Source organism: Melopsittacus undulatus, chromosome 19 (assembly GCF_012275295.1).
Source record: "Melopsittacus undulatus isolate bMelUnd1 chromosome 19, bMelUnd1.mat.Z, whole genome shotgun sequence".
NCBI lineage: Eukaryota > Metazoa > Chordata > Aves > Psittaciformes > Psittaculidae > Melopsittacus > Melopsittacus undulatus.
This window is the reverse complement of record NC_047545.1, coordinates 3,926,690-3,943,863: the sequence shown is the minus strand read 5'-3', so window position 1 is coordinate 3,943,863 and position 17,174 is coordinate 3,926,690. Positions and strand designations below refer to the sequence as shown.

The following is a 17,174-nucleotide window of genomic DNA, read 5'->3' as shown; positions in this document are numbered from 1 at the left end:
GAAGCTATAGTTTGTGTCCCAACTTTCTCCCCTCTAAAAATCCAAACAGAGAAACAACAAAATCAAGTGGTGTCTTTCCTTGTGAGCTGAGCTGACTCTTGACCTTTACTGCTGCCTTTGTTCACAACACACAGGAATACTAACTGAAATGTGTGCTTATGTGTTTCAGTTTTGATCTCTCTGTCCTCTGGGATGCCTAATCACAGTGCTAGCATCCAGGTACAGCACTGGGGTTTGGTGGGGGCTGTTTGTTCTGCTCTCCTGTGTAACACCAAGTGCCATGAGGAAACTGGATTATGTTCCTCTGCCAGAAGTTAAACCAGTAGCTCCCTGAAGCACACTTGCTCAGGTGGAGCCCTACAGACTGAAGCATTTCCTATACACAGTATCTAATTTCATTTGCTCTAAAATGAAGGTTCTTCTCATTTAGAGTTTTCCTAACTCTTACTCAGCTGCTGCTGTTAATACCATCGTGCAGAGGTTCCTTTTGTTTTGAAATCTGTTAATGCAGCAAGACCCTCTTACCTAAAGGCCTTGGTCTTGGTCAGAATGCTTCCTGCTGTATTGAGTGCACATTAACGTCTTTTAATTAAGACTTTTAAGGCTTGGAGTAAGCATGGTGTGGTCTTTTTCTTCCAGCTTTGTGTTCAGAAGTTAAGGATATTGATAGAAGATTCTGACCAGAACTGTAAGTATGTTGCATGTCTTCATGGAAACTTTTAGCAACCAGCCACTGGGGAGAAATTGCAGTGGTCTTAGAGGCACGAGCTGTTCTCCAGACAGTTTGTTCAGTGTCCTCCTGGCCGGTATGTCATGAACAATTGCTGGGATTTTAAATGTGGAGATGATTTTTGATAGTGAGCCCTTCTTTATAATGAGCTTTTTTTAAACCAAATCGTATTATTGCTGCTCTTTGTGGTCTTGTGAATCTAAATCAGTGCTCTTTCCCTGCTTGGCTTTTTCCCTTTGAATGAACTTGCTGCTTGGAAAGTAGCACGGGGTATTTGGCAGTGTAAGCATAATAGTAAAATGCAAAAGTGAGCGCTTCCTTATTTTGGTGACTACAAAGAGCACTGTGAAACTCTTTTTTTGTACTAACCTTTTATGTGCCATCTGAATTTTTTCCCTTTGAGAATAGGGCTCCTACTTAATATACCAGTCTTCAGTGTGTGTTCATTCTAGGATGCCTATTCTCAAGCCCTGTAGTTTCTATATATTACATATTTTCAAATCACTGATAAAACTTGAGATGCAAGATGACTGTGATTAAGATTATATGTGTAGTTATGTGCCTCTGTATGGGATTATGAAATGAAAGACTATTCTGTGATGCGTTGCTTCTCAAAAATGCTTTTTCTCACCATCGATTCTTATTCAAGTGTATTTCAGTAGAAGCACGTGATACCAAGATTTCATGCTCAACACAAAACAGTGTTTCTATATTTGGAAAGAAGTTTTATTTTGTCTTTCACAGTGAAATACCTGGGACTGTTAGCTATGTCCAAAATCCTGAAAACACATCCTAAGTCAGTCCAGTCTCACAAGGATCTCATTCTCCAGTGTCTGGATGACAAAGATGAGTCTATCCGACTCAGAGCTTTAGATCTCCTGTATGGCATGGTATGTTGCTGCGTGTATTTCCTTTACTCTGAAACCCTGTGGCCCTTTATGAGGCTGATGCTTAAAAAGAAACCCATGCAACTTTCTCTTCTCTTCTCCTCAGTAGTCTTGTGATAACAGATCCCTGATTGTTTCTGGCCCTTATGATAAGTAAAACATCTGGCACAGCATGGTCTTGCATACTTGTACTGGTTCTTCTTTAATAACAACATTGAAAAGAGATTTTCAGGTTCCTTTTTTGGGTTGTGACCGAAGCTGGGTCCTAGAGGGGTGGTTCTGATTCCTTGTTAACACATGACACAGGTCCATCAAAGAGCTAGGAGGTGCTTTAATGGAATTAAAAGGACTTGACAGTATGGGAAATGACTGTTGTGGTTCAACCCTTCAATAACTCTTTTAACAGGTATCAAAGAAGAACTTGATGGAGATAGTGAAGAAACTGATGATCCACGTGGATAAAGCAGAAGGGACGACATACAGGGATGAGCTGCTGACCAAAATCATAGATATTTGTAGTCAGTCCAATTATCAATATATCACAAATTTTGAATGGTCAGTGGTATTATGTGTCATTTTTTGAGATCATTTTGAGCAATGATAACACTTGATTGTCTGCTGATAAAATTGCATCCCTTTTACTTGTAGGTACATCAGCATCTTGGTGGAGCTGACCCGATTGGAAGGCACACGGCATGGGCACCTTATAGCAGCTCAGATGTTGGATGTAGCTATCAGAGTTAAAGCTATTCGTAAATTTGCAGTTTCTCAGATGGCCATGCTTCTGGACAATGCTCATCTCATAGCCAGCAACACCCAGAGAAATGGGATCTGTGAGGTGCTTTATGCTGCTGCTTGGATATGTGGGGAGTTCTCCGAGTAAGTGCCAACACAAAACCTGACATGCTTTGAGTGGCTTCTTTCAGGCAGATTTTGGACACTGAAACGTGTTTTTAAGAAAGGATAGTTCAGAATGTGCACCCTAAAGCTAACAAAGTGATTGCTTCTTTCCTGCTCCTTTGGCCCACAGACCATTCAGCTGTTTCTAGCCAAGATGGATACTTCACTGTAAATATCTGGTCTTTTTTTCTTGCCTCTGTAGTTCTGCCGACTTATTCAGGAAGGCACAGTTGTAGGTATAACCTGCAAGAGCTTAAGACTTCGAAGGATCTCCTTAACAATTAAGGTCTAATCCCACTTACATCATAAGGAAGATGTCCAGCCATCATGTTTGAATCAGATTTTACTCCCCTCCCTGTTTTGCCCTTACTGAAAGATTTTTGCAGAACCTAATCTTCCTGAGATTTAGAAGTAATTTTTTTTGCTCAGAACTTCTCTGGGTCCACAGTAGCACAATTTTTGTTCTTATATCAGCATTGTCTTTTAGTTTAAATAGATGGGTTTTGTCTCTTGGATGTGTGAACATACTCTGGTTTGAGTTTGATCACATTTTCAAAACTCAAACAAGTCTCCATGAAGGCTGAAAGGTTGAAATCTCTCAGTTGCTGTCTTTCATCTGTCCATTCTGTCCTTATAGGCATCTCGAGGAAGCAAACCAAACTCTAGAAGCAATGTTGAGGCCTAAAGTGACAACTCTCCCAGGCCACATCCAGGCAGTTTATGTGCAGAACATGGTGAAGCTTTATGCATCCATCCTGCAGCAGAAAGAGCAAGCTGGGGAGAAGGAAGCAGCTCAGGAAATCACGCAGCTGATGATTGACAGGTTGCCTCAGTTTGTACAGAGTGCAGACCTAGAAGTTCAGGAGAGGGTAAGAGACCAAAAGTACTTTGGAATTGATCATGCCATGTCTCCTTTCTCTGAAGCAGATGTGTAATGTTCTGTGGCCATGCACGTTCTATATACGCTGTTATCAATGGTGTGGCACTTGAATTCTGTGCTTGTGTAACTGTGTGAAGAGAAGCTCTAGAGCTGCAGTAGGAATGGTGGTGACATTTCAGGTCAGAGCCCAGGTTCTATTCCAGTTCAACACCACCTCTGAAAACTGCCTTTCACTCAAAGCAATTTAAATTCAAAATGATGCAGGAAGGGAACAGCCAGATGAGGGGGTTAACAGGGATTAGTTTGCATTTGCCTTAAACGTGCAGTTTGTGCTGCTTCTCTCAATTCACTTAATGGAGTAGAACAATTCCTCTTCTGCTGACTTGCATTGTAGTTTGATTTCTTCTTTTTTTGTTCAGTTTATTGATAATAATTCTCAAATTACTTCTGCTTTTGTTTTTAGGCTTCTTGCATCTTGCAACTAATAAAATACATTCAGAAGCTGCAAGTAAAAGAAGTACCAGTAGCTGAGGAAGTAATAGCACTGTTTGCTGGTGAGCTGAACCCTGTGGCTCCTAAAGCACAGAAGAAAGTACCGGTTCCAGAGGGGTAGGGTTCCTTCTCGCTCCCTAAGCCTTATTTAAACCTTTAAACTCTTAAATAATAAAGTAAAATATATAATGAGAAGCACTGAAATACTCAGGGGTACTGAGTCAAATGGTTTGTTTATTGCAATTCTTCACCAGGTTGGACCTTGATGCCTGGATCAATGAACCTCCATCAGACAGTGAGTCTGAAGAGGAAAAGCCCAAAACAATTTTTCATGATGAGGAACAAAGACATTCCAGACACAGACAGCCAGAAATAGATGAAGAGGAACTGGCCAGAGTGAGTGAATATTAAAATGCTTTTCCTTACATAATTCAGTAGTGACGTTGTAAGCAGCTGGGGCTGTTGGGGATTCTCTGTGTACACAGAACCATTTTGCTTTCTATAGCTCAGAGAATCTGATGATCTGATGTGAACAAAATACATGTATTTGAATACAGGCACTTTTTTAGCCACTGTGCAATCCAATACAGAGTTGTGTTGGCAGTCCAGCTTGCCTAGCTTGTCCAGATGGAAATAAGATACTAAAACAGCTTGGCTTCTGTGAAGAGTTCTGAGCTCTTGTAAAAATGTGAACTGTGGTGTCTAGTGCAGTTCATTTGAAGCACAGGGCATTGAGGATGGACACTTGTGCTGGGCTTTGCAGCTATTTGATATTTTACACACCTCCATTCTGTTCTGTGTGCTCTGGACCAGCAGAAGAAGCAGCAGCATCTTTGCATGTGGACTTCAGCAGCTTCTGTGTATTCCTGTAATGTGACTGTTCAGTGGTGATACCACCTTTCCTGCTTCTGGCCTTTTTCTTTTCATAAAGAAAGCTTCACTTACTCCTCTGCAAAAATGAAAATGGAAGCATCTGAATTGCCATCAAAATCTGGTCTTTGGGACTTACTATCTCTATCTTGCAGTTACTGTCTCTAGTTTACAATTAAAAAGCAAAGAAAGGCTGTTCTAAGGACTGTTGGTTACAGTAAAAGTACCTGTAGTGTATGTCTTGTAACTCAAAACTGGTTTATCATACACAAGCCACTATGCTGGAGTCTTTTTGCAGATAGATATGTATTGTTCCAAAAATTCACGGAGATTGCATTTTGCACTTTGCCTTTTATCTCTCCTTTCTTACAAACAGACATCCTAACTACAAATCCTCTTCTGTTTTAGCGTCGGGAAGCCCGGAAACAAGAACAGGCAAACAACCCATTTTACATTAAAAGCTCTCCTTCCCCACAGAAGGTGAGTCTGTCTTGCTGGCCTGGTAGAACTGTGTGAAGGCTCAGTGAATGCTGGAGCCACAGCTTCCCTCTGGGGCACTCTGATTATTCCCACTGCAGTTCTGATCACTGTTAATAGTGTGCTGACTGCAGTGGCTACCTACTATTTCTACAAATTAGTTTGTGTTAAGAAACTCGCAAATGACCTAGTGTCATAAGAGCGTTCTGGAAATCTCTGGGAGACCTTCAGCTCAGAAATAAGGAAGTGGTAATTGTCCCAGCTCCCATTACACAGTAGTTTGGAACAGTCTGAATTAACTTGTCATGGAAGGCACGGAGTTTAGATGTCAGCAAGGGCTCTCTAAAAACTGTAGAGAATCAGTTCTCTGTGCCCTTGTGTCACAAACTCCTCTGCAGGTAATTTGTCCCAACGCTGGGTTCAGATTGCTGGGCACTTCATGAAGAGCAGTGCATGAACATGCAGTGTGTTTTATAGATCAAAAGGTCATTGTGGTCTCTTCTTAACGTCTTTTTCAAGGAAAGAACCTGCTTTGTTCTCTTTGTATGCTATGGACTGTCCCATTTTCCTCAACTCAAATGTCAAATTTACCTTTTGAAAATTATTAGAAATAAAACACAAAAACTCTTCAGAGGTGCAAGTTTAGGGCAGTAGCAGGTTAAAAAAACTGTAGCTAAAAGCTAAGTCTTCTATGATAACTATCAACTGGCTTTAAAATACACTCTGCTGCCAGACAGGATTTAGTACGGAGCTATTCCATTCTTATCCTTTAAAATGTTTACTTTAAGGATTAAACTGCTTGCTGTTTTGTAATGCATCTGTTTATATCAGTTTGTATCTGCCAGTGCTCAGAATGTAACAGGTCTTTTCCTTTTCCTAGCGATACCAAGACACTCCAGGTGTGGAACATATTCCTGTGGTCCAGATTGACCTTTCTGTCCCCTTAAAAGTTCCAGGCAAGTGCAGCTGATCTTTAAAATTAATTACTGAAGTTCAGTTAAAGCAGAAGTGATAATTCCTTCTTACCAATTCTTCCTTCAGTGTTGAAGGGCAAGGAGCAAGCATAATTTTGTGAAACTCTTAAATGCATTCTCTGAACTCACATGTGTTGAAAATAGTACTTTGCAGTCCAAGTGCAGTTCCCCTCAAGACAGTATTAGCAAAATCCTGTGATAAAATATATTATGCAGCCAAGTCTGTAACATCTGAGATAACCACTGTTGTGTATAGGTTACCTTTGGAATGTCTTAAAGGGCTGATGATCAGGAGACATTAAGTGGAGTCTAAGGGTAGAGATACTATTTTAATATCATGTTTCAAGTGTCAAAAGATAGTTGTGTATCTAATGAGGAGTTTGGTATAGCACTGAAAAGCTGTTCATAAACTGCAGTACATTGTGATGAGTTCTGAGTGCAGCTGTGTAAGGTTTACATAATAAAGTGTGGAAACTTGTCAGTATTAGTACAGAAATGGTACCAATTCTATTTAAAATGTCATTGTTTAGATGCAATGTCATTGTTTAGATGCAATTTAATCCAGTTAATGTGGATGAGAGTCAGGGAGCAGGATAGAGCTCTATCCTATTTCTGGAGAGATGGAAGTACAGCTGGTGGTAGAGGGGCTGTGAGATGAGAGGGAAACATGATAGAGGAGCATGATCCTTCCAATTCTGAGCGGCTAGAAGTGAGGTTCACTCCTGACATATTGTTTCAGTGATCAGTGTCCATGTGAACTGTAGCCTGAAAGCAGTTTGGCTTCCTCTGCAGGAATGCCTATGTCTGACCAGTACGTGAAACTGGAAGAAGAGCGAAGACATAAACAGAAACTGGAGAAAGACAAGAAAAAGAAAAAGCAGAAAAAGGAGAAGAGGGGTAAACACCATCGCCATAACTCCCTGCACACTGAGAGTGAGGAGGACATTGCTCCAGCTCACCACGTCGATATCATCACAGAGGAGATGCCGGAGGTCAGTTGTGGTTGGTGGGCAGAGCTGTGGGGTTTATCTGTGTGCTCTTCTTGAGAGCATTTTCCCCCAGAACTGCCAGCCAGTCTGCATTGTTGCAGTTCAAGAGCTCTGATTTCTTGTAAGCTGTTTAGGAAGTGACTGATTGAGATGATCCTCAGCTGTCCTTTGCAGCAGGAGAAGTGATTGTCTCTGTGCACAAAAAGACAGAAATTGCCACTGAAGCTATTTAAAAACCAACCAAAAAACTCCAAACCCAACAAAACAAACAGTATGCATCTCTGCTGTAAAAGTAACCCTGCCCAAATAGTGACTTCATTTGTTATGCTCTGCTGCTTCACTTTGACATTAACTTGCTGTCTCGTCAGCAGGTTTGCAGCTGATTGTAATTAATTGTGTATGCTAATGATGTCATCTGTATTTGTTCCTAAAATTTCCTTTAATCAAAACCCAGAAGCAGCAATTCAAATCCTGCAGTTCCTGAAGAATAGTTCTTTCTGTTCTAAATTAATCTTATAACTAGATGCTGCATTACAGTGCATTGTTCCTATAACTTACTGTGTCTGACTGAAAGCTGGCCTGTTCCAGGGTTAATCTTAAACTGGTTTGGGTGATGCCCCCTCCCTGGCAGTGTTCAAGGCCAGGTTAGGTGGGGCTTGGAGCAAGCTGTGCTCTAGTGGAAGGTGTCCCTGCCCCTGGACAGGCTGGATAAGCTTTAAGGTCCTTTCCAACCCAAACCATTGTGTGATTCTGTGATGTAAAGCTTTAGTTGCCTGTGGTTTGCTGCTTCAGTGGATAGTCTCTTTATGTCTCCTGCAGAATGCTTTGCCCAGTGATGAAGATGACAAAGATCCCAATGATCCATATAAGGCACTTGATATAGATCTGGATAAGTAAGTGACAGTTTTGTATGTGAATTTACTTAATTGCTAACCAAAATGCATGATGGCAGGTCTGGGGCTGAACAGGCAAAGGCACTAGGTATCTGCAGTCCTCTAGGTGAGACTAGTGGTGCTGTGTCTTGGATGTAACCTCAGATGACCACCCAGGTGTGGGTTCCCACTGCAGCATAGCTGCTAAAAGCTTATCTGCTGCAATAGCAGGGGGCTTGGGAAGGGCAGGAGAAGCATTTTGTGTATCTGAATGGAGTTGGAAAGCCCAGACAGTGTGGCTGGGATCAACTGTGAGAGAGTCAGTCTGAGCTTTGGGGGTAGTGTTGTCTCTGATCTAACTCACACTGGCACCGAGTGTGACCTGCTTTTGTCTGTGTTCATCTCAGATCCACTGTGAACATGGCAAGCCTGTGTGCTCTGCGCTGTGATCATTTGACCAGTAACAGCCAGTTCATAGCATCCCTATTGCCCTGTGGACAATGGGTGGTTCCACTGTTGAAAAATGTTGTTCTAATGTGATTGATTGAATGAACTGCCCATCGTAACTTTGACCAGACTCTGGTCCCCATTCAGCTATTGGAGTTGTTCACATATGAGGACCCCAGACTGCAGTGCAGCAGACTCTGGGCCCCTGCATGCCACGTGATGATTAACAGTGGGCTGTTCAAGTATTGCCCTTGGAGGGGTTTTAGTTGCTGTTGTACAAAATCACCATGCTAAAAATAATTGCTGATGTATGGTCCGTGGATGCCTCCTGAGAAGTTCTGAGGCCTGTGCAGGCACATGTGTGCATGTGTAGTACCTCTCTCTGCTAACTTTAAAGTCTGTACCATTTCCTGCAGTTCTCAAACCAAATTCTACACCTCAACAGTGTAAGCATTGAGCAGAGCTGTTTCTGAACACTGGGCTCCAGGAGGCATCTCTGGACTTTTGTTTCCATCCATTCTCCTTCCATGTTGTAGGAGTCAGTGTGCTCTCCTGCCATGTTTTCTCATGTCTCTGTCCTCTCTCTTTCTTTCTGTGCTTGCACTGCTATGTCTGTGTCACGCTCACATGCAGTCTGGTTTCAGGGAAGCCTTCCAGGTAAGAACCCATTGCTATCAGTGGTTGACCTTCTTTGTCAGGTTGGCTGATTACAGTGGACAGCAGGAATACTTGAAGGGAGGTGAAGCTATTGAAATCACCCTCACATTATGCGAGATCATTGACTTTCAGCAGCAATCCCTGTTCCTGTATAGGTGTATGGGAGGTAGCTTAAAGACAAGATCCATTTAGTGTTCACACAGGGCCCATCTTGTCCTTACAATGTCTGTTTCAAAGCAAAAATGCATTTGGTCTGATGGTTCTTGAAATATAAGCAAAAGATTAAGGCAGGTGAGGCCATTACAAATACCTCTGAACTGATTTTGCTGCTCAAACATTAAATTAATGTGAAGTAAAAGCTGTAGAAATAAAAGAGGAGGCAGTGAGTGAACTTCTCTTTGATTTCTGGACAGTGTTTGACAAGAATGGAGAAATTCCTGTGGTGGTTTTTTGCCCCCCAAGTAATGGGTTTGGGGGACAGTAAATGTGAACTAGTGCTCCTGGAAGCGGGTATCTGAAATTAAACACAACTTTTAAAATGTAATGGTAAAGATTCATAGCATTAGCTTCCAAAATGGAACCATTTCTTACTTAAAACAGTAGCAACAAACACTGTGCCCTCTTTGAGCCATACTGTCATTCCACTGCTTGAATTTCCTCACTGTTGCAAATGCTTCCTACTGGTGTTTCGCATCTTCACTCCTTCTTTGAGAGTGGTCCCACAGAAATGCAGTATAACACTATGTGCATATAGGTGTTACTCAGCCTGCAGGTCTGTAGTTAGAACTTTTAGGAGTGATCAGGTGTCAGAAGAGCGTGGTTCTGTCACCGTCACACTCACAGAAACATATGAATTTCTAACGCAGAAGGGCAGTGTCTGCAGTTACATAAATATACCTCAGGTAGAGATGTGCCCATTTAAGATTTTGGGAGCTAACTCTTTAAAAACAAAGCATGCCTTGTCTTGGACACCCAGCAGATAATCTGAACTAAGGGAGATTGCTTGCAGAAGGATAATGGGCTCTTTCTTTTTAAGACCCTTAGCAGACAGTGAGAAGCTCCCAGTGCAGAGACACAGGAACGTTGAGACCCTGAAGTCACCAGACTCAGAAGCTCTCCTAGTAGAGAAGAAGAGTAAGAAACCCAAAAAGAAGGAAAAGAAACACAAAGAAAAGGAAAGAGAGAAAGGAAAGAAGAAGGAGAAAAAGGTAGTACAGGAGGAAGAGGAAAAAAAGGTACTTTGTCAAGGCTTGCATTGTCTTAAAAGCGCTGTTATGGGCCGTATTTACGGCTGTGTTCTCTTTGTTGCTTAGGAACATTTGGCAATTTAAACAGCTGAATGCTTTCAACCTGTCCTTAATTTTTTACAACTGTAAAAGCATGTATGTAAAGTTTTCTGTTGATAAAGATAGCATTTATGTAGCCTTCTGAGTTAGCAGAATTCAGCTCTGTTGCCGCCTGTGCAGCAGATCTGCCAGATTTAATTTGGAAGCAGAGTTTTCTGATATTTGGTCTGCCCTTAAAATGGGGAACTCTTCAGCAAAATATCAGGAATTCCCTTTTGTTCTACATCCTATCCCACATATACTCCAGAGTCAGTTATAAAAACTTGATGGTATTCAGTAACTCTGAAGACTTGGAAGTGTCCTTGTTAACTGCTCTGCAGAGGTGCACTTCTCTAAGGTGCAGCCAACGTGCTTTGAATGCCTGTAGATACTGTGATCTGTAGGTGATTTGCAGTTACTGTCAGCTATGTCCAGGTTTGGAAGTGTCCTCAAAAGCTGAAGTTTAGCTTCTTGAACTGTTTGCTCCTGAATGTATTGCAGATCTGTATGTGAACATTCTGGAGTGATGCCTTACCAAGGAAACTTTAGGTTTTAATTTAATTGACGACTTTATTTCTCTTAGGAACAATACCCAAACAACCATAATGGTTTTGTTCTCTCTTGGAATTCAGGGGGAAGACTTGGATTTCTGGCTCTCCACTGCTCCACCACCTGCTCCCACTACCCAGCCACAGGTAGACATGTTGCACATCACAGGAGGTCTTTCCTTATGCCTGCATCTTAGCTGGGATATGAGTGCTCTGTCATGCTATGGGAAAGAAGGAAAGGCTTCATCTCCTTAACTTACTGCTGCAAAGCAATGATATTTTATCTCCCCAGTTTACAGACACTGTAATGGGAAGTTTGAGGCTCATTCTGCTGTGCAGATTAGTGGCTAAAAATACAGATGCAGCTATAGGCTGGGTGGATTTTAATATTATTGATGAGGTTTAACGTTAGGTTACACTATGGTTTTCCTAGTGTGAGCTAGACACAATATTAATAGACAAGAGAGACACAGTTTGAAAGCAAAAGCTTAATGAATTTTGATGGGAGGTTTTAGAGGAAGAGAGAGGGACTATAAGGGGATGGATTCCTTGGAGGAGGTCTATATAATCTTGTCCTCAGGTGATCGTATTAGCTGGGTTTCAAAGGCATGAGATGAAGGCTTGTTACCATGTTGGTGTAATGTAATTTTTGAAGTAACAATCTGGGGGAGGGTCACTCCTTTGGTATAGGATTCAGTTGTGCCATTAGTGTCATAATGCTTCTGCTAATCTCCTCAGAGTGAGCCTGAAGTGGGTGCTGCCCTTGTGGCTGAACCTCAAGAGATAAAAAAGGAAGAAAGGGAAGAGCAAGATGAAGAGGAGGATGATGAAGGGAAGGTAAGTGGCTTAAGTTGCTGACACCCTTAGCCATGTTCTCTTAGTGTTCCTTAAAAGAAGCACACAGGAATTAACAACAGTATCGTGTTTGTTCTCACGACCACATGCAGATGGGCAGCAGTGGAATGTTACATCCTTGAGGAGCTTTAAACGCTCCATAGGAAGAGGTTTGGCTGTTCCTTGAGCTGAGGGTCAGGTCACAGTTTTAAAGCTGAGCTTCAGACTGTTGAAGAGATTTAGCTGCCTGCTGATGCCAGGCTGCTTTGGGTTAAGGTATGGTTATCTGAGAAGGGAGCAAATTAACTGGGACCCAACGCATAATGATAGTTGGGGTTTAAGGAATGGGAGCTCTGTTTTGGGTTTCTGCAGTAGCAGAAGGCTGCAGAGAGTCTGGAGTTGAAAGGTTGGTAAGAGGGGTCATGACGTAATGGCTAGAAATACAGGGTTTCTTCAAAGGTTTCTTGTAGCTTCTTGTTTTTCTTGATAGAAATCCTCCAAACATAAGAAGAAAAAGCACAAGAAAGAAGAGAAATCAAAGGATAAAAAGAAATCCAAAAAGAAGACTCACCACAGTGAGGAGGAGACAACCGAGTCAGTGCAGAATGGAACACTAGATGATGAACCACTACCAGTGAGTTCCTGTGCCACTGGCAGCCCTTGCCTTGGGGAAAAGGCAGGAACTAAACCACTTTGGGAGGAAGAAGAATGTCAGCTCTTTTCAGAACAAATAGTCACATTGCAACTGTTCTTTCTTGTTTTTCAGCCTATGTCCAGTTACCGCCTTCTTGCTGAAAATCCATACATTAAAATGGTGAGTGTTTTGGTGTTCATTTCCAGATGTCTTCTCTTTTTGTGCTCTCTAGGAGAGGATACCCTGGGGGTAGTATAGGGCTTTATGCAGACAGCACTTAACTGAAGAACTGCTAAAATCCCAGGGGGTAGAAATACAACAAAGCTCCATTTCTGTTCCGTAAGTGGGATCCCACTGAAGTTTTTAGGTTGTTATTTTCTCACTACTTAGCAGCACTGTGGAGCTGATCACTAGTGTGCTTTCCATTACCCTCTAACTGTACCAGATGACCTTTATGAGGCTTGTTTTCTTTGGTGCTATTCTCTGCTGTTTGAAGTTGCTGAATCTTTCCTGTGACTTCTTTCATTTTCAGACTTACGATATTCAAGGAAACCTCCAGAATGATAGTCAAGTTACTGTCTCTGTTATCTTTGAGAACAAAAGCACTAGCTTCCTTAAGAGTATGGAACTAAATGTCCTGGACTCTCTGAACACTAGAATGCTCCGACCAGAAGGCTCATCTGTACACGATGGGATACCTGTGCCCTTCCAGCTACCCCCTGGTACGCAGCTTTGCACAGGGTTCTTGGAGTATCTCTAGTCCTGCACTGCCCTCCCGTGGAAAGAATTATTCCTGCTACTTGCTGTTTTCCAGAAAGACTCTGCCCGAGTGTTCCTGGGCTTTCCCACAGTTCACTGGATAGGATAAGCCTCCTTACAGTATGGCTGTAAATGCAGGTGGTTCTGTACAGCGAGCACAAAGCCTAATGTAGGGCTGGGACTCGAAATGTCTTGAGTTATTTTTCAGGTGTCTGCAGGCTGGCACACCTTTTGAACATGTCAGCATCACCAGGAATCTGAAATTCAGAAGGAGTTTGCTATGAGATTTAAAAGGAAACAAAGTTTATAGGTTCATGAGCCATTAGAATCTGCTCTGGATGTATTCTCAAGCTTTTGCTGTAATAGCAGAAGGCCATATGCAGTGAAGGTTTGTGATAATTGTGCATTTATTTGGATGGGGAGCTGAGCCCCTAGGAGATATTAGATGCAGATGAAGGATAATGGCTTCATATGTAGTACAGGTAAATCACTGAACTGCTTTGAGATTTACTTCCTCTGAATTCTGACCCAGCTCACAGAGGTCATCTGGGATTTAGCAGCTTCAAGGAGTATTTTGATTCCCCACAAAAAGCAATTGGGTATTCAGTTTTTATTCTGTAGAAGGCAGTTCTTGATCGAGACTGTGTATACTAATAATGAAACATTGGAATTCAGTTTAGTTCTGACAAATACTTCGAAAGCTGTGTATCAGTTACACAGACAGCTGAAATCTATTGCCGCTGTGACATACTTTGCCCAGACATTCACTCAATAACCTCCACCAAATGCCAGCTATCACTGCTGCTTTCCAACACCCAAGAGCTAAGTGCTGAAACACAGTAAAGTCACAACAGGATTTGTGCATCTAACTCTTCCAGCTCCATGGAAAGCTTTAAACTTTGGCTCAAAAATAGTCAGTGCATAAAGCTTAGCTGCTACTGATGGGTTTATTCTAACCATTACCTGGAGATGGAAAGCGTTTTCTGACCTGACTTCTCCCTCTCCTTTCTTCATGCTAGGAATCTCTAATGAAGCCCAGTTTGTGTTTACACTTCAGAGTATTGTTATGGCTCAGAAGTTAAAAGGAACACTGTCCTTTATAGTCAAAGTAAGTGCAGCTTTAAACTGTGTGCTTCTGCTTCCTTTGGAACTGCATAAGGGAGCTTGACTTGGGTGGAAAGCACTGCTTTAGAGCTTTTTTTTTAGGCATCATCTCATCCCTGCTGCACCAGCCCATTCTGTGATGTGAGAAGTATTTTTACATGACATCTCGTGCAAAGAGTGTCCTGAATACTGCGTAAGCATGCCCTAAATTGTCATCCCTGGCAGTGTGTGAGCAATGCAGCCTGAAACATATGCCACATTGCCAGCTAGAAAATCACCGCAGTGGTGCATCTGCCAGGGAGAGGAGGTCAACCAACTAGGGAGAGATACAACCCAGGCTGTTCCTTCTGATCTCAGTTGTCCAAAGATCAGCTGGACTCTGCTACCTGGTACAAGGCTGGTAAAACAGTAAGAATTAGATATAGTTAATAAGGATGGAAACCCAGCCCAAGAGTGAGGCTAGCTGAAGGCAGTGTTTAATGAGTATCAACCTGTACAAGACTATATGGGTTACTGATCTTATTTCAGTACAATTATTAATGAAGGAGCTACATGAACAGCTCGAAGGAAGTGAATGGAGACAGTTGTGGCTACGTCTGGGTCAGCCATGTTCTTTATTTTAAGGGTTTCTTTAAAATAGTATTTGAGTCCTATTTTCAGTACCTGAGAACCTGGGAGAGATTAACTTTTTATTTGGCTTGGGAAACAGGGAACTGTAAAGCCACATCTCCAAGGGTTAAACTCAGTCTGCTCAATGTATTTCAGCAGAGTGCAATCAGAAATGCAGCCCACTCCCTCCAGTTGTGTCCCTTACCTGCTGTAGGTGTTTGTATCGACCCAGCTGCCCACATCTTTCCTCTGAATGGCCCGATCTTGTAGCGTGATGCTTGTTTTCAGACTGATCCTTCAGGCCCAGCCAGGGTACATCAAAGGGAACTGAGCCCTGAAGTCTTCCTTGGTGCCTGTTTGGTAGGTGTGGGGGTGGTGCCTCCTCGTGCTGCCTCAGGGCTCCCATTCATCTCCTTTCCTTTGACCTGTTGCAGAATGATGAAGGTTCAACCCATGAAAAACTAGATTTCAAATTGCACTTCAGTTGCGCTTCATACTTGATCACGACGCCTTGCTATAGGTAAGTGCCACTTAGGGAGCACAACACTGGTGCTTTTGCCACCCATATGAAGCTGAGCTTTGGCTGCAGGGCATCTCTGTAAGATACACAGCATGCTTGTGACTTCAGCTGCTTGTGATTGCTTTGGTTACAGTTTGGTTATCTTGTGTCATGTTTGACTGTCAAAATATATCCAGCAACCTCATGAACTTATGCATTCTGAAGAAGGAGCTCTGTGCCCTGTAGGCTGGCAGAGGTCCTCCAGAAGCAGCTCTAGTTGAGGTCACTCCGATCTGGAGTATGGTTCCCACATTTGCTTTAAACCCATTTTCGCAGAGCTTGGTAGTACTTAGAGTTCTGCATCCTGCGATATCTCAAGGTCTGCATGGGGTTAATGTGGCAGATTTCACTTGAATTTCTAGTTGAAGTGTTTACTTTCCTTCCTGTTTTGCAGTGATGCTTTTGCCAAGCTCCTAGAGTCTGGAGATCTGCACATGAGCTCCATTAAAGTAGATGGAATTAGCATTTCTTTCCAACATCTACTGGCAAAGATCTGTTTTCATCACCATTTTTCAGGTGAGTCTTCCTTGATGCAAACCTTCTGCAAAATTCCATATTCTAAGATTCCCACTTTGCTTGGCCAGTGCAACGCTCTGTGGCCTCAACAGTGACAGGAGGAGGTGATGGCCAGTACTGTAATAGATCAAAACATGCAGTGTTCTTCAGAACGAGCACTCCTTCTGTCCCTGTGGCTTTCCTCCAGCCCAGCAAGGCATGTGCCAGGTACCACAGGAGCAGCTTGCTTATAGTCGGGGCTGTAACTGTTCTCTGAAGGCTGTGTTTGATCTCCAGTGCTTCAGCCTGCCTCCTCCCCAGTGCTTTGTTTCCGTCAGGGAGAGCTCAAGCTATTCCATTTTGGACTTAATAATTAAAACACAAGTACTGGATGAAGCAAAACAAATGGCTGTTTCATCATGCTCTGGTTGAACTCTTTAGATGTTTGCCAGGCTGCAAGTGTTTTTGGGGAAGAGATCTACATCCTGATCAGCATTTTTGCCACAAAACAGTTGCAGCTTACTTAAAAGACAAATGACTTAACCTCGTGATTGTGAAATACCCTAGATAGGAGCCAGGAGGAGCCAGGCACATACATCATCTTAACCCTGACTTCCTCCTCCCCTCCCTCAGTAGAAACTCCTGTTCCTTGAGGCCAGGGAAAGCAATAGTTCCTCTTCAGGGGAAGCAAACCCTGTGTTAAAAGTTGTCCTACTAAATGAAAATTCCTTTTCTCTTTATAGTTGTGGAACGCGTTGATTCATGCGCATCCATGTACAGTCGTTCTATCCAAGGCCATCACGTCTGCCTACTGGTAAAAAAGGTGAGAGCATTGTAACACTGAGGCAAGATCAGAGAGAAGCCGCAGCCTTCCTTGGCTCAGAGAGGGGAAAACCCTCCTGTCTGAATCCCTGGGGCCACCATGGGCAGATTGCACTGAGCTGCTACCGCACTGGTAGCTCCCAGTGGGCTCTGTTGCTCAGCATGCACCCGGTGGGTAGTAGCTGTGTTGGTTGCTTCCTCGAGCTGTCCCCAAGGTGTTCTCTCAGCTGAGCCTGCTCTGATCCTGTGCAGGCTTCACTGGTTGATCCCAATCCCTGAGCTTGGCTGCAAATAAAATTGTCCCCTCTTA

General features: G+C 42.8%; 1 protein-coding gene across 2 annotated transcripts in view; it reads left to right on the top strand.

Annotated features, from left to right (window-relative positions):
• AP3D1 (adaptor related protein complex 3 subunit delta 1) overlaps positions 1-17,174 on the top strand; it is a 34,927-nt gene that overhangs the window by 15,667 nt on the left and 2,086 nt on the right. Inside the window, exons 10-31 of one of the 2 annotated variants that reach the window (XM_034070689.1) lie at positions 170-219; positions 640-688; positions 1,475-1,620; positions 2,024-2,172; positions 2,266-2,496; positions 3,155-3,386; positions 3,861-4,006; positions 4,144-4,285; positions 5,168-5,239; positions 6,117-6,192; positions 7,003-7,202; positions 8,019-8,092; positions 10,212-10,383; positions 11,133-11,195; positions 11,787-11,885; positions 12,373-12,516; positions 12,649-12,696; positions 13,049-13,238; positions 14,295-14,383; positions 15,423-15,508; positions 15,942-16,063; positions 16,786-16,865. In XM_034070689.1, coding sequence (XP_033926580.1) covers positions 170-219; positions 640-688; positions 1,475-1,620; positions 2,024-2,172; positions 2,266-2,496; positions 3,155-3,386; positions 3,861-4,006; positions 4,144-4,285; positions 5,168-5,239; positions 6,117-6,192; positions 7,003-7,202; positions 8,019-8,092; positions 10,212-10,383; positions 11,133-11,195; positions 11,787-11,885; positions 12,373-12,516; positions 12,649-12,696; positions 13,049-13,238; positions 14,295-14,383; positions 15,423-15,508; positions 15,942-16,063; positions 16,786-16,865 — 2,660 coding nt within the window. Of the gene's footprint in view, positions 1-169; positions 220-639; positions 689-1,474; positions 1,621-2,023; positions 2,173-2,265; positions 2,497-3,154; positions 3,387-3,860; positions 4,007-4,143; positions 4,286-5,167; positions 5,240-6,116; positions 6,193-7,002; positions 7,203-8,018; positions 8,093-10,211; positions 10,411-11,132; positions 11,196-11,786; positions 11,886-12,372; positions 12,517-12,648; positions 12,697-13,048; positions 13,239-14,294; positions 14,384-15,422; positions 15,509-15,941; positions 16,064-16,785; positions 16,866-17,174 lie in introns of both variants that reach the window. The other variant, XM_034070688.1, reaches the window with a different exon arrangement.